At 36.1% G+C, this 18,067-nt stretch overlaps 2 protein-coding genes across 2 annotated transcripts; one reads left to right on the top strand and one right to left on the bottom strand.

Moving 5' to 3' along the window:
• Positions 1 to 7,686: 7,686 nt before the first annotated feature.
• Positions 7,687 to 11,050, bottom strand: LOC145614618 (serine/threonine-protein kinase PEPKR2-like). The gene is made up of 3 exons (XM_081669682.1): positions 9,975 to 11,050; positions 8,474 to 8,770; positions 7,687 to 8,260 (listed from the first exon to the last, which is right to left on the bottom strand). Exons 1-3 carry the CDS (start codon positions 10,759 to 10,761, stop codon positions 7,902 to 7,904), a joined length of 1,443 nt encoding a protein of 480 aa, XP_081525808.1. The 5' UTR covers positions 10,762 to 11,050; the 3' UTR covers positions 7,687 to 7,901.
• Positions 11,051 to 12,819: 1,769 nt separating this feature from the next.
• On the top strand, positions 12,820 to 17,564 carry LOC145614288 (phosphoribosylaminoimidazole-succinocarboxamide synthase, chloroplastic-like). Its single transcript, XM_081669315.1, has 13 exons — positions 12,820 to 12,998; positions 13,192 to 13,525; positions 13,954 to 14,055; positions 14,138 to 14,267; positions 14,376 to 14,468; positions 14,550 to 14,638; positions 15,013 to 15,093; positions 15,278 to 15,367; positions 15,459 to 15,548; positions 15,696 to 15,746; positions 15,848 to 15,894; positions 16,872 to 16,929; positions 17,011 to 17,564. Exons 2-13 carry the CDS (start codon positions 13,199 to 13,201, stop codon positions 17,068 to 17,070), a joined length of 1,218 nt encoding a protein of 405 aa, XP_081525441.1. The 5' UTR covers positions 12,820 to 12,998; positions 13,192 to 13,198; the 3' UTR covers positions 17,071 to 17,564.
• Positions 17,565 to 18,067: the final 503 nt, after the last annotated feature.

Here is an 18,067-nt window from a genome sequence, read left to right on the forward strand (position 1 = left end):
TCTCTCTCTTTTTTATTGGCCAAAACCCTCTTCTATAAATAGATGTTCATTTGATGGAAACACCCATTTTTATCATAAAGAAATGTAAACAGCCATTTTAAATGACCTATTCACAACGTGTCATTTTTTTCAATTAAGAAATTGATTGTTTATTTGTCTTGTATAGTTGTATTAACAACGTTGCAAATTAAATGGGCTGGTCGTCAGATTATATTATGCCAAATGAGGGTCTTAATTTGTCGGCTATTTTTGGTTCTTCTATGAACTATTCCAAATTTCCAACTCATAGAAACTCAAGTGATATATTTTATTAGTTCTCAAAAAAATTAAAAAGGCTAAAACGAAAAGGATTCTGACCAAATTTTAACCCTTCTGGTTTTTTTCTCCTAGGATAAAGTACAATCAATGTCTTTTTTTGTTATTTACATAAATACAAGAGTAGATTGATGAGACTCAATTTCAAGATAAATCAATAAGAAGGAAAACTCTATTTAACTGATGAGCTATCAATCACTCACAAAGTATTTCAATGTACGTATATACATTACCTATATAGCGGAAAATGCCTTCACCCAAAAAAAAAAAAAAAATTGCGAAAAATGTTATTTTGTTGAACATGAAAATTATGACTTAATTGTTCCCATTTATTGAAAACAATTGAACTGAACTAATTGGGGCTAAACTGAATAGAGCTGAAATGAGTTGTTTATGAGAGAAGAAAATGAAGAAGTGAACTGATTGGAGCTAAACTGAACTGAAATTAAACGAAATAGAACAGGCACTTAGAATCCCCCATTGAAAATTCTATCCACTTGTTAGGGCATGGGCCTAATGTCCTAATGACCTATGCTAACAACTTTTTGAATCTATGTCATTAACCACAAATTATGGCAGCCAGACGAACATATTGTACATGATATATTCTATTTACAGCTCAATCTTGAAAGCTCAACAATGAAGACTCAAACTTGTACACTCAATCAATTCAGGTTTACCAAACTAGAGATTTTGCAAAGGTAAAGGATGTACATGATCTGTATAATGTATTGACTCCGCCTACCTTAATTAATACTTGTATAAAATATACTACATTTGCGTGTTGATTTTCTTTATCTATTCATAATTAGGGGTATCAATTCGGATGATCGAATCGGGTCTGATATGGTCGGGTCGGGTAAATTTTTAAAGTTAAGTCATACCAAATTATTATGTTCACGCGAGTGCAAATCTGAATCGGATATTTTTCGGATTGGGTCAGGTCGGGTGTGCTTTTGACACCTCTAGTCATAATGTTAATTTATTCCGTATGAAAGCAGAAAATTTATTATTAATCCTTATTCCTTAATTTCCCAGAACCATGTGATTATGTGGAACATATGCTTAATGATCAATGGTAAAGACTGTTTTCAAAAAAAAAAAAATCAATGGTAAAGACTTGTCCACATTATTGAATGCTTATCATATAATCTAAAGTAGTAATCTACAACTTCTCCGACAGTAATTCCTTTTTTATTTTCTTCATTTGGCTAAACAACATTTCGCCTCAACGTCGGTAAATAGTCAAAATACTGCAACAATTTGCTGAAGTCTTGATAAAATTAACTACTGACAGCCTATTAATTGTCAATTCTGAATTGATGATGATTGAGCAAAACATGAACATATCATACTTGAATTGGGCCATACAATACTACAGGCCTACAGCAGTACATGATCTCTAGATTTTTGTTGTCATATGCTCATAGATTTGTATATAAACCGTGTGAATACTAAAATACAAACTTGTTTCCAAAAAAAAAAAAAAGGAAAAGAAACTAAGGAAAATTAATTTCTGACAATGATTTGTTTAATAACTTATACTCCGTACTGTAATCACCCCTCCCTATTCCATTCAAAAAAAAAAAAAAAAAAAAATTATACTCCGCACTATAATTGATTCATTGATTAGAAATTCATTTATAGATTTTATACCAGAAATAAAAGCAAAGTTATGGTCCTAAATTCCTAATTATTAGTATATAGGGAATTCTTATTGTAAATTGGTCCAGCTAATAGGTCATATCATAATACGGCCTTGATTAGTTCCACTTATTTTATGTTATTGAATAACTTCGAATAAACTTTATACAATAAAGCGTAAAGTGCGCAAATTTTGTGAAGCCCATACGATGAGGAGAAAGATGAGGGAAAAAAAGGACTAGTATGACGATTAGAGGGTAGAGATAAATCATGCGCAAATAGGAACAGGAGTAATCACATAGATCAGTCATCTTGTGGTCCAGCCTTTTGTCTAAGTAGCAAGAAGGGATGCTAATTGACCATTGTCGAGGCTTTACAAAAGAGTTCACATATTAACATAATGAGGCCTTGTTCTTTTGATCTTCTGGACAGAGCAGAGCAGAGCAAAGCAGAGCAGAGCAGAGCAGAGCAGAGCAGATTTCAGCAAAGCAGAGCAGATTGAAGCAGAGCCGATTGAAGCAGAGCCGAGCAGAGTAGAGCAGATTTCATTATTATTATTATTATTATTATTATTATTATTATTATTATTATCATTATTATTATTATAATTATTATTATCTCAAAAACAAAAGCCATACAACCTACAATAAATTAGTGGGAAGCCGAGATACAATCTGGGCCTCCACTCCTCTAGCTATTGCAAATCCTACCTTAGTGAAGATATGAGCTGCAGCACGAGCCCCAATGTCTTGCGTCGTCGAGAACCTTTGAATCCGCTTCAGTAACGCAACAGCCTCTTTCTCTAATTCCCCAAGAGAAGAAAAGGAGAAGGGAATGAAACCATATCCAATCGCCTGACATCGAGCTTCATACTTAACCCGCTTCCGATGAGCTGCATCAGCCACAACCCGCCCAGGAATGAAGTCAGATAGCCCTGACTGTGTCAAAGGAGAAGACCCTGTCAAATCAACACAGACATCGCGACCACGATCCCATGAATAAAGTAACACATCCGCGGGTCTGAGGGCCTCGTCGTTCCCTCCGGCCAACCCAATGTCAACCTCTTTTCTCGCTGAAATCCCAGAACGAAAGCAAACATCAACAAGGGTATCCCGAACAACATTATGCCGATGTTTAATACCCACAATACCAGCACAAGACACTGCGTGATCACCGAAAATATCTCCAGCAAAAACCCTCGAACAAGCAGAGCACAACGTCGAGATAGAGAACAATGGTACACCCAACCGATAGGACAACACACAGCGATAAGTCTTGGCGTTCATCGTCTGACCCAACCCTGAAATAGGAACCGCTCGAAGCCAATCAGAGGCGTGATCACCTTGCTGTGATTTCCATAATGCTGATTGTCGAGGAGTTAAAGAATAAGCAGATTCTGCAGAAGCGGTAACCTTTGTGAAATATATATCTGCCAATTTCTTCATGAGTTTAGGGGCAGCGACCTCACTAGGATTACTCAAAATGTCATACTCCACTGTTCCATTAAACAGACTCAACGCATCCTCAAAGGCTCGTCCAAGACCAACAATGCCAGCATGTCGAAGAAGTTGTGTCTGCAACCCAGCAGACTGTAACCGAGAAGCAAGAAAAGCATAGTGACGAACATCACCTGCAGAATAAACACCAAGCCCTCCAAACGCAAATGGTAAGGTGGCAAGTCGCCACTGCCAATCACCAATCCCCAGCCCCGAAGCAGTAACAATACGCTCCATGGAAGATCGAAGAGCTGCATCAAAAGTGCGCTGAGCCACCTCAAAAGTACTAGGAGGACAAGTACGCAATGCAAAGTAGAGTTTTGAAACTCCAGTACATGCCCTAAGTAACAACAGCTCACACTGAGGATCATCGAGCATAGCGACCTTATCCATAAGGGCAATGGTCTTGGTCACCCTCTGCATCACAAGCTCACCACTAAAACCAGAATCGGAACTAGCGGGGCCTCCAAGCAACCTAACACCACGCAAAGGTCGAGCAATATTAGGTGGAAAGACACCCACCAGCCTGCTTCGAGGGTCTTCTGTAGGCCAGAAAACTTCAGTTTTTTCCACATTAAGACATAACCCAGAACGAGGTCCTTCCTCCATAATCAACTGCAGAACTTGCCCCACCACCAGAGTGTCACCAATAATCGTGCCGTCATCTAAATACCAAGCCTGAAGACATACATCAAAAGTCTCTCTGATTTTACACACCAGGGGTTGTAAAACCAAAGAAAAAAGCAAAGGACCAAGGGGATCACCCTGCTGCACCCCTTGAGATGACCATAAGGTTTGGTCCCCATAGTACAACCTGGCTGGATTAGAATAGCAGAATTCTACCCATCGCGAAATGCCCGGACAACGACGACGTACCTCACGTAACATGACCGAACGATCAACCAGATTGAAGGCATTTTGAAAATCCACCAACAACATAGATAAACCAACATCAGAACCACAGTCCTCAATCAACCGATTCACCGCATGAAGAATTGCCTCACCACCTGAAGAAACCCCAACACCAAATTGAAGGCCATCAAAGTAACTCCCTAAAGACTGACCAACTATAACAGCACCCACCTTCGAAACGAGACGCCGCCAAACCGTACCCACAGCAATAGGACGGATACCACCACCGGGCTTGACAAGTGGCGTAAGAGGAGCACTAGCAATGTACTCTCCTAATTCCATAGGACATCTCCCAACTAGAAAGAGATTAACCACCCCAGTAATAGAGTCAACCAACTCATCTGATACTGCCACAGCCGCACCACTCAAGCAATCCATAAGATGTTGAGCATGCAAACAATCCCTACCACATGATGTGCCACGAGGGAAACTCCTAATCCGATCCAAAACAACAGCAGAAGTCGTAACGAGATGAAGGTGATCAATAGGTATATCAGGCAAGGATGGAGCTGGAGATGAAGGGTGCTTTGACTGTAAATCTGCAAGAGTGGCGTCATTATAAGGTGCAACGCCTGCTGAAGAAAGAACCCGAACCGCAGCAGTGTAATGGCCATCGCAAATCTTCCTACGACACTGCTTAATATTACGCTCTTCCAAATCAATGTCCTCATCATCAACCATCGACAAAGTAGGAGAATCCTCTGCCAAAATTTCCCTCACAAGCTGCAAATTACCACCCGCTACACTCCAAGAACAAATAGCACGGGAAATACTCTCTTCTTGATGCCGACGTCTTACCGAAGACCGAGACTCACGACTACTCCGCGGGCGAAAGATTTTAAGGATGCAAAGAGGTAACACCAACAAAGAGACCCAATTAGAAATGTCATCAGGCTTAGAGATCACCTTATCAAGAGCACCTTTCAGAACCCGAGAAAACCCCAAACGACACTTGGGAGGGATAGACTTAACAGAGCGAAACCCCTTAGAGAATAAACAATCAAGGAGGGCCACATCAAAACCACCGTTATGATCTTGCACCAATCCATCCATACGATCAACTCGAGCAGGAGAAGAAGGAGATTGCGGCTTGGTGAAATTATGAAGCACAAAACGAACAACACCATCTCCTTCATCAGGGGGTGACACATCCTCATCCCCACGATGACGACACTTAATACGTACCGTGTGCGTTTTATAGCAAACTCCACATAACCAAATCCCCATACGCCTAAAAGTAACTTCTGCCTCATTATAAACAGCCAAATTAGAAGTAAGAGAATGTCGGGTGATATCTCGCGCACCGATACAACAATGACGATCACTAAGATGTTTGATTAGAGAACGTCGAGTAAGGCCATTTCCACTCCCATCTTGACAACCACTAAGACCCACAAAGGGACAATGAAACTTCACAACGGCAGCCGACATAGCTAACTTGCACCACCCAAAACTGAAATACGCCCGAAAGAGCACCAGAAACTGTCGCAAAACAGCTCCAAAACAGCACCCAAGAGCTGCCAAAACTGGACCAAAAACTGCACCAGAAACTGCACCCAAAACTGCTCCAAAACAGCACCCAAAACTGCTCCAAAACAGCACCCAAAACTGCTCCAAAACAGCCCCCAAAACCGAAAATCGCTGGAAATATTGATCACCGAAACCCAAAATAGAAACCAACAAAGAACCTCCTCTAACTGACCAAAAACAACACCAATATTCGCGAGAAAAGCTGCCCTCAAAATGACCCAATAACAGCTTGAAATTGCACCCAAAACGCACCCAAAAACAGAGCAAAACCACGCTTGAAAACACAACAGAAACGCACCCAAAACTGCAGCTTGAAAACTGACCAAAACAGCCCAAAAAATACCAAAAATAAACGCACCCTAAAGACGCTTGAAGCAGCCCGAAAACCCGAGGAAAACAGCGTGATAATTCGCCAGAGAATTGATCAAGAAACCACCCACAAAAGCCGCCTGAAATCCGCCCAAAAGCTGCCTGAAAACCACCCGAGAAACCACCTGAAATCCACCCAAAAGCCGCCTGAAATACCCCTGACTGAAAACCGCCCACCTGATCACACCTTACGCCAGAGATGATGCCAGAAAAAGGACTCGGAACTGCACCCAAACAGCCTGGAAAATCGCCCCTTAAACGCCTGAATTTCTGCCTGAAACCGCCTGAAAACAGAGCCACCACCGAGAATCTTCGTCGAACCTCCTAGGAAGAGGAAACCACCGCCACAAGCTGCCTGAATTGCTGCCGGAAACCCGCTGGAAAATGAAAGTGGAACCCCCCTAATCGCCCTAACCTAGAGAATATTATTATTATTATTATTATTATTATTATTATTATTATTATTATTATTATTATTATTATTATTATTATTATTATTATTATTATTATTATTATTACTAATATTGTTATTATTACTATTATTATTATTATTATTATTATTACTACTACTACTACTACTACTAATACTATAATAATAATTGTAATGCTTTATTATTGTTATTAAATATTAAATATTATTATTATTATGATTATTATTATTATTATTATTATTATTATTATTATTATTATTACTACTACTACAACTACTACTACTACTATTATTACTATTATTATAATCATTAAATTTTATTATTAAAAATTAATTATTATTAATAATATTAATATTATTAAATATTAATTATTATTAATAATATTAATATTATTAAATATTAATTATATTATTATTAATATATTATTATTAAATATTAATTATATTATTATTAATATTATTATTATTAAATATTATTATTATTAAATATTAATTATATTATTATTAAATATTAATTATTATTATTATTAAATATTAATTATATTATTATTATTAAATATTAATTATATACTTCCTCCATTTTCTTTTACTTGCAATACACCTTTTAAGCACGCAGTTTTAGGAGATGATTAGTGAGGGTAAACGAGCGATTTTATCAATATAATTTTTACACGAAAATTAGAATAGAGTTAAGTATCATTTGTAAAAATTATAATGAAAAATTTGTCCATTTACATTACATAAACCAGAGCTCAAAACACGTGCCACAAGGCTGTGTTGCAAGTAAAAGAAAACGGAGGAAGTGTTATTATTAATAAATATTATTTATTTATTTATTATTATCATTAAGTATTAATTATTTATTATTATTTTTATTAAATATACATTATTATTATAATAATTCAATATTAAGTATTAATTTTAAGCAGAGTAGAGCAGAGCAGGGCAGAGCAGATTGAAACAGAGCAGAGCAAATTTCAGCAGAGCAAAGCAGCTCTAAAGAACGGGGCCTGATGATTGCAATGAACATAACCAAGTGATTTATATACATGATCATGTGTATTGTTTGGATTAAAATGACAGTGAGCTCATTACACAGAGCCAACTAGGTAGATTAGAAATTAAATTGATACTACAGCTTCCATACAACCACCCTATCCAATATTAAGAGGAGAAAATAATGTTAGCTATGTCAGCCAACTAAATTAGAATGCTTTACAGAGGCTGTTAGAAGAATACTGCAGTTGGAATGAGCTGCTGTCGGAAAAGCACAGCCTACTTCTTTTCGGTTCTGAAATCCTAACTTGTGAGATTGCTACTACAAGTACATCCATTAGACCACAGTCATCTTGCTTGTCAGTATCACAAGTCACGAGATGCTTGGTTGTTACAGCCGGATCTGAATCCTCATTTGATGGGCAAGAGCTAGGCAGGAGTTTTTGTGATTCAGGCAACGAGATTTTGTCTGATTGGTGGGAAGGAGCCACTGATACATTTCTTGAACTAGACTTGATGGAAAGCGATTTTAATGTCCTCTCTGTATAGAACATTATAAATGGATGCCCTGAAAAATACAAATCAAGGAAAACATATACTTGTAATTAGTACTTCATCTTGAAATATCGTTATTTACTAATTAGTCAAGAAAAAGTTGTCATACTTCCTATCCTTTGATAGTTTCTCCCACCCATAATTAGATTACCAAGAACTATGTTTGTTGAAAAGAGCTAATGCATTTGTAATATCAAAAAAAAAAAAAATTAAAATTAACACTTACCAAGAACTTCATCTGCTGAAATCCTTGCTGAAACGTCCCTCGTCAGCATTTTCTCAACTAAATCTCGTGCAAGTTTGGAAACTGACAGCCATTCACCAGAGTGGAAATCTAGTTTATTATTCTTGATTGCCTCAAACACCGTTTCTATTGACTTCCCTTGGAATGGAAGAGAGCCAGTCAAAAGGGCATGAAGGAGAATGCCAGCACTCCAGATATCCGCTTTCTCCCGGTAAGCTCCGGAGAGAACTTCAGGTGCAACATAGGCTGGACTTCCAGCTACTCCAGTCAAGCTCTGACCTGTTCACATACACAGAATGAGTACAAGCCAAAATTTCTAAAGACTAAGGTACACATAGCATTAACATCACAGAATGAAGAAACCATCGCACAAAACCAGAACAATGCAGCTTAGGAAACAGTGACTGTTAAAACAATCTAGAATATGAGCATCTAGATTACTCTTGAGATAATATCTAATGTAAAGTGACGAGAAAAATCATGTATTAAGTAGATGAATCATGTAATCAAAGTATCTAGAAAAATCTAGGACATATCAAGTATCAAATGTATCTAGAAATCACCAAAGGAAATCTGAATAACTAAAAAATGTCGTAAAATGGTGAAGCATAATCACCCTCATAACTAAATATATATATATATGTGTGTGTGTGTGTGTGTGTGTAATATGAAGCAATGTAATGCATACAAGATAATCAAGTTCCACTCAAGTATTTTTACCATCATCACCATTATATCAAATTTCCTCTCCAGATATAAAATAGCCCGCTACTACTTCCGCACAACTATTTTACAACAGTGACAATTATGTGCTGTTCAACTAAAAATATCATACCCATCATACCCATACAACCACTCCATGTCTTATGAAAAAGAATCACATAGCACAATGGACAATTTTGCATGCAGTATGCATTTGCAGATGATACACAAGTTTAATAACCCAGCAAGCATTAAACAAATAACAATGGGCAAGTCCATTATTTTGGACACTGCACAATAGATGAATTAAACAAAAGACTAGTCCACAGGCAAATACATTTTAAAGCAAACATCTGATAAGAGCATAAGACCAGGAAACAAAAAACCATCTACAGATACTCAACTCCCAAATTGGATACATTAATGACCAATCTACATCTAGCATTATTGTGATTGCATTGCTCCATGCTACTAATTTCTATAGGCATAGTCGTACAATAAAATCATGCAAATATTGTTCACAAAAGCACATTCCGCAAAGTGCAAGCAACATGAATTGTTACTTGCCAAGCACATACTTCAAATCGCACGCAAGCATACAACAGATAACCCTTTTCAATATTCAAGATCACATATTTCAAATCGCACACCTTTGTCTTCCCTGTCACATTCAACAGCAAAAAACAACGGGAAAGCACCAGAATCTATCATCCGGTTAACAACTAACAGACATGATTCATGATATTGTACAGCAGAAAATTCCAAGTTTTAAGAAATTTACCACTAGCAACTCTGACAGCCAAGCCAAAATCAGCAAGTTTCATCTTCCTTGAACTTGTAAGCAATATATTCTCCGGCTTTATATCTCTATGCACAACTCCCATCTCATGACAATACTTGATCACAAGCATCAATTCCTTCAATATATGCGCTGCTCGTTGTTCCGAGCACCTATTCTCCTTCATCTCATCAACCAACCTCCCACCAGAACACAACTCCATCACAAGATGAAAACAATCAGAATCCTCATACACTGCATTCAACATCACAATCCCAGGATGCCCTGATAAATGCTGCATTATCTCGACCTCCCTATGCACCGTCTCTTCACCTTTCTTCAAGGTTTTACAGGCATACTCCCGCCCACTAGCCTTACACCTACACAACCAAACCGACCCGAATTTCCCCTGCCCTATAGTCTTGATCATAACATAATCATCCTCAAGTTTATTCTTCCTACTACCAATTTGTGTAGCAACATCAATACACCCAATCTTCCTCTTCAAACCCCGACTCGGTTCGACATACGACAACCCAATCGAAGGGGGCACAGTCGAAACCCCAACAATTCTACTCCTAACACATGATGATCCATCAAAAACATTATTACTACCTACATCTTCTTTACACTTCTTCTTCAACCTAGAACAATCTTCAAGCGATAAATGTGCCCTAATAATCGACCCTCTATCTTCATTAATCAATTGCAACGGATTAATTGGGGTTTTAATTAGGTTTTCACAATCATCATCAATTCCGCTACCTTTTCTTTTCTTCTTATTCATCATTGTTGTTCGAATTCTAACAACAACAACATTGCCATAAAAATCCAAACTTATGAATCTAGAATCGAATTAAGAATATACCAATTAATCAACCCTAATTTCGGCAAAAACCCAATAATATAAATCGATTTCTAGGGCAAGAAAAGCACAAACCTGCGGATCAATGCGGTGGAAATCAGAAAATTGAGGGTTTGAAGAAACGGAAGATTGAAGAAAAAGGAACGAAGAAAAAGGGGAGAAATCAGAAAATTTGGTGAGAGATTACGTGAAGATGCGGGGATCAGAGTAAAGTTGCGCGAAGGTCAGATTTGGGTATATTTTTTGGTAGGGAATGTGAAATTTAACCAAAAAAAGTTACCAAGTGTCCTACTCCGTATATGTTTCTTAATAATAATAAAAATAAAAAAAATAATAATAATCAGAAATCATGTTGAATTGAATATAACCTAAATTCACCTTATTTCAAAAAGGGGAGTGAAAATCTATCCTACTCCCTATATGTTTCTTATAGGATTTATACCCACAACCTTAAGTTTTAATTCTAACATATTAGTCACTAAGGTCATGTTCACTCACCTTAAAAAAATAATTTCAGTTTAGTAAAATTAATTTCAGTTCAGTTCTGTAAAATTCAGTCCCTCTAGTTTGTTGCAAAATAATGTGAGTTTTTTTTTTAAAATAAGTGAAAATAAGAATAAAACTTAATTATACATTATACAAATCAATATATAAATTTTACTACTTTAGTTTGATATGATATATTAATTTGACTTAAATTTGATCGGATTTTTACACTAATGTATAAAACATTGACTAATTGAATCTTGTTATATTCGTCTCATTGTATACTTTTCAAATTTGTAATTTTCATAAATACAAAAATGTAGTGCGTAATTTCAAATAAGCAATGATAGTAAACGAGAATTAACAGTTTTAACCTGGTATTATCTACATGTTTATGGTCAGTTCTAAGCTGATTTGATTAGATTTTATCTTGACAACAAATGTATCAAGTATTTGAAATTAGTTGAGAGAAGAAGTTTTAATGTAATTTTTCACAAATTATAGATGACTTTACTTTAAACAAAAATATTCCTTATGTTAAAAAAAAGTGTTAGAATTCTTAGAAAATAGAATTAATGAGTTGGAAGGTAATATTATCTAACAATAATATCAACTTCACGTAACCTTTCCTCTGGTCTAAATCTCAACTAATGAATCTATATTAAGGGAAGTTTAATTTTTCGTCAGATGTTTGGAGTAAGAAATATAACTGAGGAGTATATTCATTTCGTTTCATAGTAATCGCAACATTTTAATTGGCACATGTGTCAATGCATAACTTTGACCATTAATGTATACTTCGTATATTCATAAGGACTAATCTTAACTAATGGATTGATAATAAGGTAATGAATATACGTAATATATATAACTTGGGACCTTGTTCACTTCACCTTTAAGAAAATAATATTTAGTAAAATTTTTACTCCAATTTCAGTTTAACAAAATAATTTTGGTTCAGTAAAAATAAGTTCAGTATAGTAAAAAAAAAAAAAAATCACTTCATCAATAATAGATAACTTTAAAGAAAAAATACAACAAATAATCAGTAAAAAAAAATTATTTAAATTCAACAAAAATAATTTCAGTTCAGTATAATTAATTTTTTTTTTAGAAACACAATAAAAATAGTTTAACTGCAGCATAATTTGTTTCAATTTAGTAAAATATTTAATTTTAATAAAATTAATTTCATTTCTGCAAAAATAAGATAAAGTGATCTCGTAATATGAAATGAATTTTATTTTTGTAGGGCTTGTTTGGCATTATTTTTTGTTTTCTGTTTTTTGTTTTTTTTAAAACAAAAAACCAAAAACAGAAAACAAGAAAAAGGTGTTTCCACTTTTTTATTGTCAGTTTTCAAATTTATCATGATTTTAATACGTTTGTCTAATTTTTGTTTTATTATATGACATATATCATATGAGTTTGAAATCCAAAAAACCAAAAAACAGAAAACCACAGCGATGCCAAACGAACCTGTAGTTTTCCATTTTCTTTATGCTTTGGCTGAACAAGATTCTGAACTTCTTTACGCTACTCTAGTCTTCTCCTATCCCCCTCCCTTCTCCTCAGCGGCCAAGAGACGACGGCCGGAGTTCGCCGGAAGACGACCAAACTCCGGCGAGCGGCAGCTGCAGCGTAGTGCAACAATTAGATTATACCCCTTTTCCCTCGTATGTTTATTTTCTTCCAAAAACTCAATTCCAATCAAATTTATATTATGTTAGGGTTTCATTCTTCTAATTAACACCTAATTTCAAACATCTTTGTTTATTTTAGAGCAATTAATCTCACTATACATTGTTAATTATCTCTTAATTGTTGAAGAAATGCATAGATTCTTAATTTTGACTGTGTTATTTGCAGAGAAATAATGGTGGATTGTGTTGGATGCTTAAACCCTACTAAAACCCTTTTCAAAGAATCACACTTTTCACCTCTTACTTCCCCAAATCACAGTTTTCATTGCAATTACGGTCAAAATGGATTCAAGTTGAAGAGCAAATTCAAAGGAATTTATGCTTCTTCAACCATGTCAACCCCAAATCATCCTCGACCCGATTCGTCAATTGATGTTTTGAATCAGGGTAATGCCAATTTAGAGGTTTTGCAAGCTATTGAAGGGTCTCTCTCCAATTGTCTTTCTGAGACCAACCTTCATCTCACTGTTCCTGGCCTTAAGTCTAAAACCCGGGGCAAGGTATAAAACTCTTCAATTCCTTTTTTCTCTGCTGCTTATATTAAGTTAATTTTAACTGTTTTTGTTGGAATCATAAAATTTTGATCTTTGTCAAATTTTGTTTTGGTTATGGAGTTTTCAAATGCTAGAGATAATAAGTTCACAATTTTTGCTGCTAAGCATTCCTATTTTATTTCAAACACAAGAGTGATCAATTAATATAGTGTGTCAATGTTTGGTGAAAAGACCTACTCATGTGGTCCTCAATCATTGGTTTTTGGGTGCACAAGAATCGGGTGTATTTTTGTTTGGAAAAATTCGAAATTCTAATCAATTTATTCATCGGATTGCGGAGGTGAATTTAATGTCATCTAGCTCTTGAATATGTTGAATATGAGGAGCTCTTTGCTTTGGGTCTAGTAACTTTTGACAGGATAAGCTATATGTAGGTTCGAGACATATATGATGGTGGGGATTTTCTTGTTCTGGTTACTACAGACAGGCAAAGTGCTTTTGACAGAGTTCTAGCTTCAATTCCATTCAAAGGACAGGTATTTACAACTTTGATTTTTAGTTGATGAATGAATAATGGGAGTTCGCAGGTGTAATATGAGGTCAGTTTCCTCGTTTCAGGTACTGAATGAGACGAGTTTATGGTGGTTTGACCAAACTCATCATATTACTCCGAATGCAGTAGTGTCAGTTCCTGATAAGAATGTCACAATAGCCAAAAAATGCACCATTTTCCCTGTTGAATTTGTTGGTAAGTTATACAGTTGTGATATTCAAATTTTCTCAAGTCTTGCTATAAACGGCAAATGCTCATGCCTTACTGTGTGCGTTCTCTGTGTTATTTGATGCTTGTTTATAGTGAGAGGATTTGTTACTGGAAGCACCGATACATCATTGTGGACAGTCTACAAGAATGGTGTACGCAATTACTGTGGGAATGCTCTGCCAGATGGTTAGCTTGCCAACCCACTTAAGCACTTCAGTATAAATTAGTTAATTTCTTTCTCTAGAAACTTATGCTATCATGTGGTAGGCCTGGTAAAAAACCAGCGGCTAGAGAGAAACATACTTACACCAACAACTAAAGCGGCTGATCATGATGTTCCTGTTACTCCAGACGAGGTAATGCATCATTCACCAAATTATATTGATTTTGTAGTTTACTTGGTCTTTTTTTTTTGTTTTTTTTCGTTGTTACTTGCTATCCTAATCCACAACGACCACTAGGGTATTGCTTGGATACATGTAGGCCTTTCATTTATGCTCTATGGTTCTTTACCTTCTTTGTGACCTTAATTTCTTCCCCTTTTCCTTCTTCTTTCCTTTAATTTAGTGAGACATGAAATAACTACAACGGTACATCTTTTTCTCATTGAAGCTATTGTTGTTTGAGGTTAATATACAATGAAATAGTATTTCTTAAATAGATATCCTGTTTTGAATACCAAACTTTTGGTTTTTATCGTAGTTTTGTTGCAAATTTGTTGATTTTGCAGATAATAGAACATGGGCTAATGACGAAAGCTGATTTTGATGAAGTTAGTGAGAAAGCTCTGAGTTTATTTGAGTATGGACAGGTCATTCTACATCTAACTTTTGTTGATGAATTGTCTATAGCTTTCTAGACACTTGCTAGTTTCACTTCACAACTTCAAAAAGTCTAGCTCAATCCGAACTTCAATGGCATGCCTATTGCTTTGGTTGTTTAGCTGGGTAGTGCAAATGATTTGATTTTTTAAATCATCATTTTTGAAATTTCAGCGTGTGGCATGGGAACATGGTTTGATTTTGGTGGATACTAAGTATGAATTTGGAAAGACAAGTGATGGCACAATTGTTTTAGTTGATGAGGTCAGTAATCAGTCATTAAAGCTTCCAGCATTCGCCCCTTTGGTGTACTAATAATCAGATTGCTGACCCAATTTCATTCATCTGTTTGTAGGTGCACACGCCTGATTCTAGCAGATACTGGATTGCAAAATCCTTCGAGGAACGTTTCCGTAATGGTCTTGAACCTGAAAATGTTGATAAGGTATCAGCGTTTGAAATTGCAGCTGTCATTGTACATTTGGGTGTAGAAAGTGTTTATCCATCCATCATCCACTATATACTGCTGGCCTGATTTTCTGGATTACATATTGAAAATTTGATATTCATGTATATTTTTTTGGTTTGTCAGGAGTTTTTGAGACTGTGGTTCAAAGATCATTGTAACCCATATGAAGATGAGGTGAGTCATTTGGGTGGGTCTATTTATGACTTATTTGTATGCTCACTTGTCTTTAAAATTTGATATCCCTTGATGATACAAATGTGTCCTTTACTCTGTAGGTTCTTCCGGATGCTCCTAAAGAACTTGTTTGTGAGCTAGCTTCACGGTATGTCTTATATCTCTTTTAGCATCATATCAAGATTAGATACACACTTCTTTTTTCCTTTTTGGGGGCATTGTGAGGTGGGTGGGTGGGTGTGGGTTTGGGGGGGGGGGGGATCCTTATTCTTTTTTTCATTATGAATCTCTTTAAGGCGTCTCTGTGTGATGATTGGTGTGAACAAATGATGTAGCTTAACTGCTTAAGCCAGCTTAAGGCCTTGCTAAGCTGAAAATGACATTTTTTGCATTTAAGCAGTCCTTTGGTTGGATGTAAGGAGTTTCTGTGATAGGCTGCCCTATAGAGGGGCACTAATCTATATAAAAGGGAGTCTTTTTCCTAACGTTTTAAAGCACCACATAGAAAATCAAATTTTAGCAAATGAAAAAAAAAAAAAAAAGAATTGCAATATACCAAAGATAACAACTATTTTAATTAAGATCATTAACCATGGTTAGATTTTTCCTTTTTTCTTTTAATAAGTAAATTATTTTAGGAATAATATTAAAAAAAAAACAGCCAGCCACTCCATCCGACTAGCCTCCCTTCCGGCACAGCGCTGCCCGGCCATCTCCCCTCCGGCAACCTGTCCCCCACCCTGTATTGACCCCGCCTCCTCCTATTATGGCTTTTCCTGTTGGTTTTCTCAGGATGCCCTAGCCTGATATTGTCCATAGACTGAACCTTTAAAACAAAGAGTACTCCACTAAAATGAAAGACTGATTTACTTTTAAGAGCAGTAGGCTCTAGACATATTTTCTTAGCCTATGCTGGTTGTTCCAGCCCTTGAAATTCTCAGCTCTCTATTTCAGTTGTTAAAAGTAATTATAAGGATTTATTAGAGTTGAGGCACGGAGTTTGTGTATATATAATGTTATTTTCTCAAAGATGAGCAGTTGAGCACTGGTTTGGTTCTTGACTGTAGTTCCAACTGTGCTCTTTAGTTTATCAACATTAACTTACGTTTATTCATTTTACTGCAGATATATATATTTATATGAGACGATAACAGGCTCCAAATTTGATATTCCAAAAACAGAGGTAATTCAGTGTTGTATTCTTGTGTAGTCTCTTGCACCACTTAGGATTTGACAAAAATTGACATCTCTTACCTATGTGCAGATACCAATTCATGACAGAATCTCTCAAAATGTCTCATCGGCATTGGCATCTCTCAAGTGAAGATTCTCATTTGGAATGCCAGACATTATTTGTATGTGGCTGAAAGTTAGATCAGGGACGTTGAGTTTCTTAGAGGCTTGAAGTCCTTACCTTTACCTTTTTTTCACCTGCTGGATAGGATAGAAGGTTTCCCAAAATAACAGTTGCTGGTTGCCACACAAGGGGAATTTCAATTTTAATGCCTGCATCTCCAAAATTTTGTACTATTGTATTCTGCTACTTATTAGTGGTCAAGCCAGAGATTCTCCATTGGAGGCAATAGAGTACCTAATTGTAATATTGACAACTGCAGGCAGAGTGAGCCATATAGGAATAAGTTATCTGCGAAGGCTCCAAATTGTATGTTAATTGACAGATCACATTGAACTGATGCGTACAGAAGCTAGTTGTGGCACTTCACTAGTATTTATTAATTGTTTTCAGTTTGTAAGCCATTGTAGAGACTAAAGATTTCTGTAACTTTCAAAATAAATAGAAAGCTTTTGATTTCTGCTGATGCTGAGCAACGACAATAGCTAGACAACTAGTGTCTGATATAGCTTGGACAGAAACAAGAACTTCATTACATTTTACTTCATATTTGTCAAGAATAGAGACTATGGAGTAGAGTAGACCAACCCCACAGCCCTATTGGGGTGGAAAATATTTTCACTCTCCTTTGAGTCAATTGTTGGTGGTTCTGATTTGACTCGTGCTCGAGAGGAATGCTTGGTTTTGTGCCTTTGTACATTGATGGGTTGATTGAAGCCACAACCTGATAACCCAAGCGTCTCTTGGCTCTTTATTCTTTTCTGTTAGAGATGTGTGAACCAGTGAATGTTGGCTCAAAATACCATTCTAATTGTAATGATTATTGATTAGTTTATAGTCTTTACACATTTGCTAATCAATTTATTGGCATGTACTCCATATAATTTCAGACAAAGGTTGAAAATCATGAATATTAATTACTCTGTATAAATTATGCTGTTTGTGGCCGGTTTTATTGAGCTGCATT

Source organism: Chenopodium album, chromosome 25 (assembly GCF_948465745.1).
Source record: "Chenopodium album chromosome 25, dcCheAlbu1.1, whole genome shotgun sequence".
Taxonomy (NCBI): Eukaryota; Viridiplantae; Streptophyta; class Magnoliopsida; order Caryophyllales; family Amaranthaceae; genus Chenopodium; species Chenopodium album.

Coding starts and splice junctions, on each gene's coding strand:
- LOC145614618 (XM_081669682.1), bottom strand. CDS start 10,761: ATGATGAATAAGAAGAAAAGAAAAGGTAGCGGAATTGATGATGATTGT. Junction 8,771..9,974: donor GGCTGTCAGAGTTGCTAGTG/GTAAATTTCTTA, acceptor GTATGTGAACAG/GTCAGAGCTTGACTGGAGTA. Junction 8,261..8,473: donor TTCAGCAGATGAAGTTCTTG/GTAAGTGTTAAT, acceptor TGTATTTTTCAG/GGCATCCATTTATAATGTTC.
- LOC145614288 (XM_081669315.1), top strand. CDS start 13,199: ATGGTGGATTGTGTTGGATGCTTAAACCCTACTAAAACCCTTTTCAAA. Junction 15,747..15,847: donor GTAACCCATATGAAGATGAG/GTGAGTCATTTG, acceptor TTTACTCTGTAG/GTTCTTCCGGATGCTCCTAA. Junction 16,930..17,010: donor TTGATATTCCAAAAACAGAG/GTAATTCAGTGT, acceptor ACCTATGTGCAG/ATACCAATTCATGACAGAAT.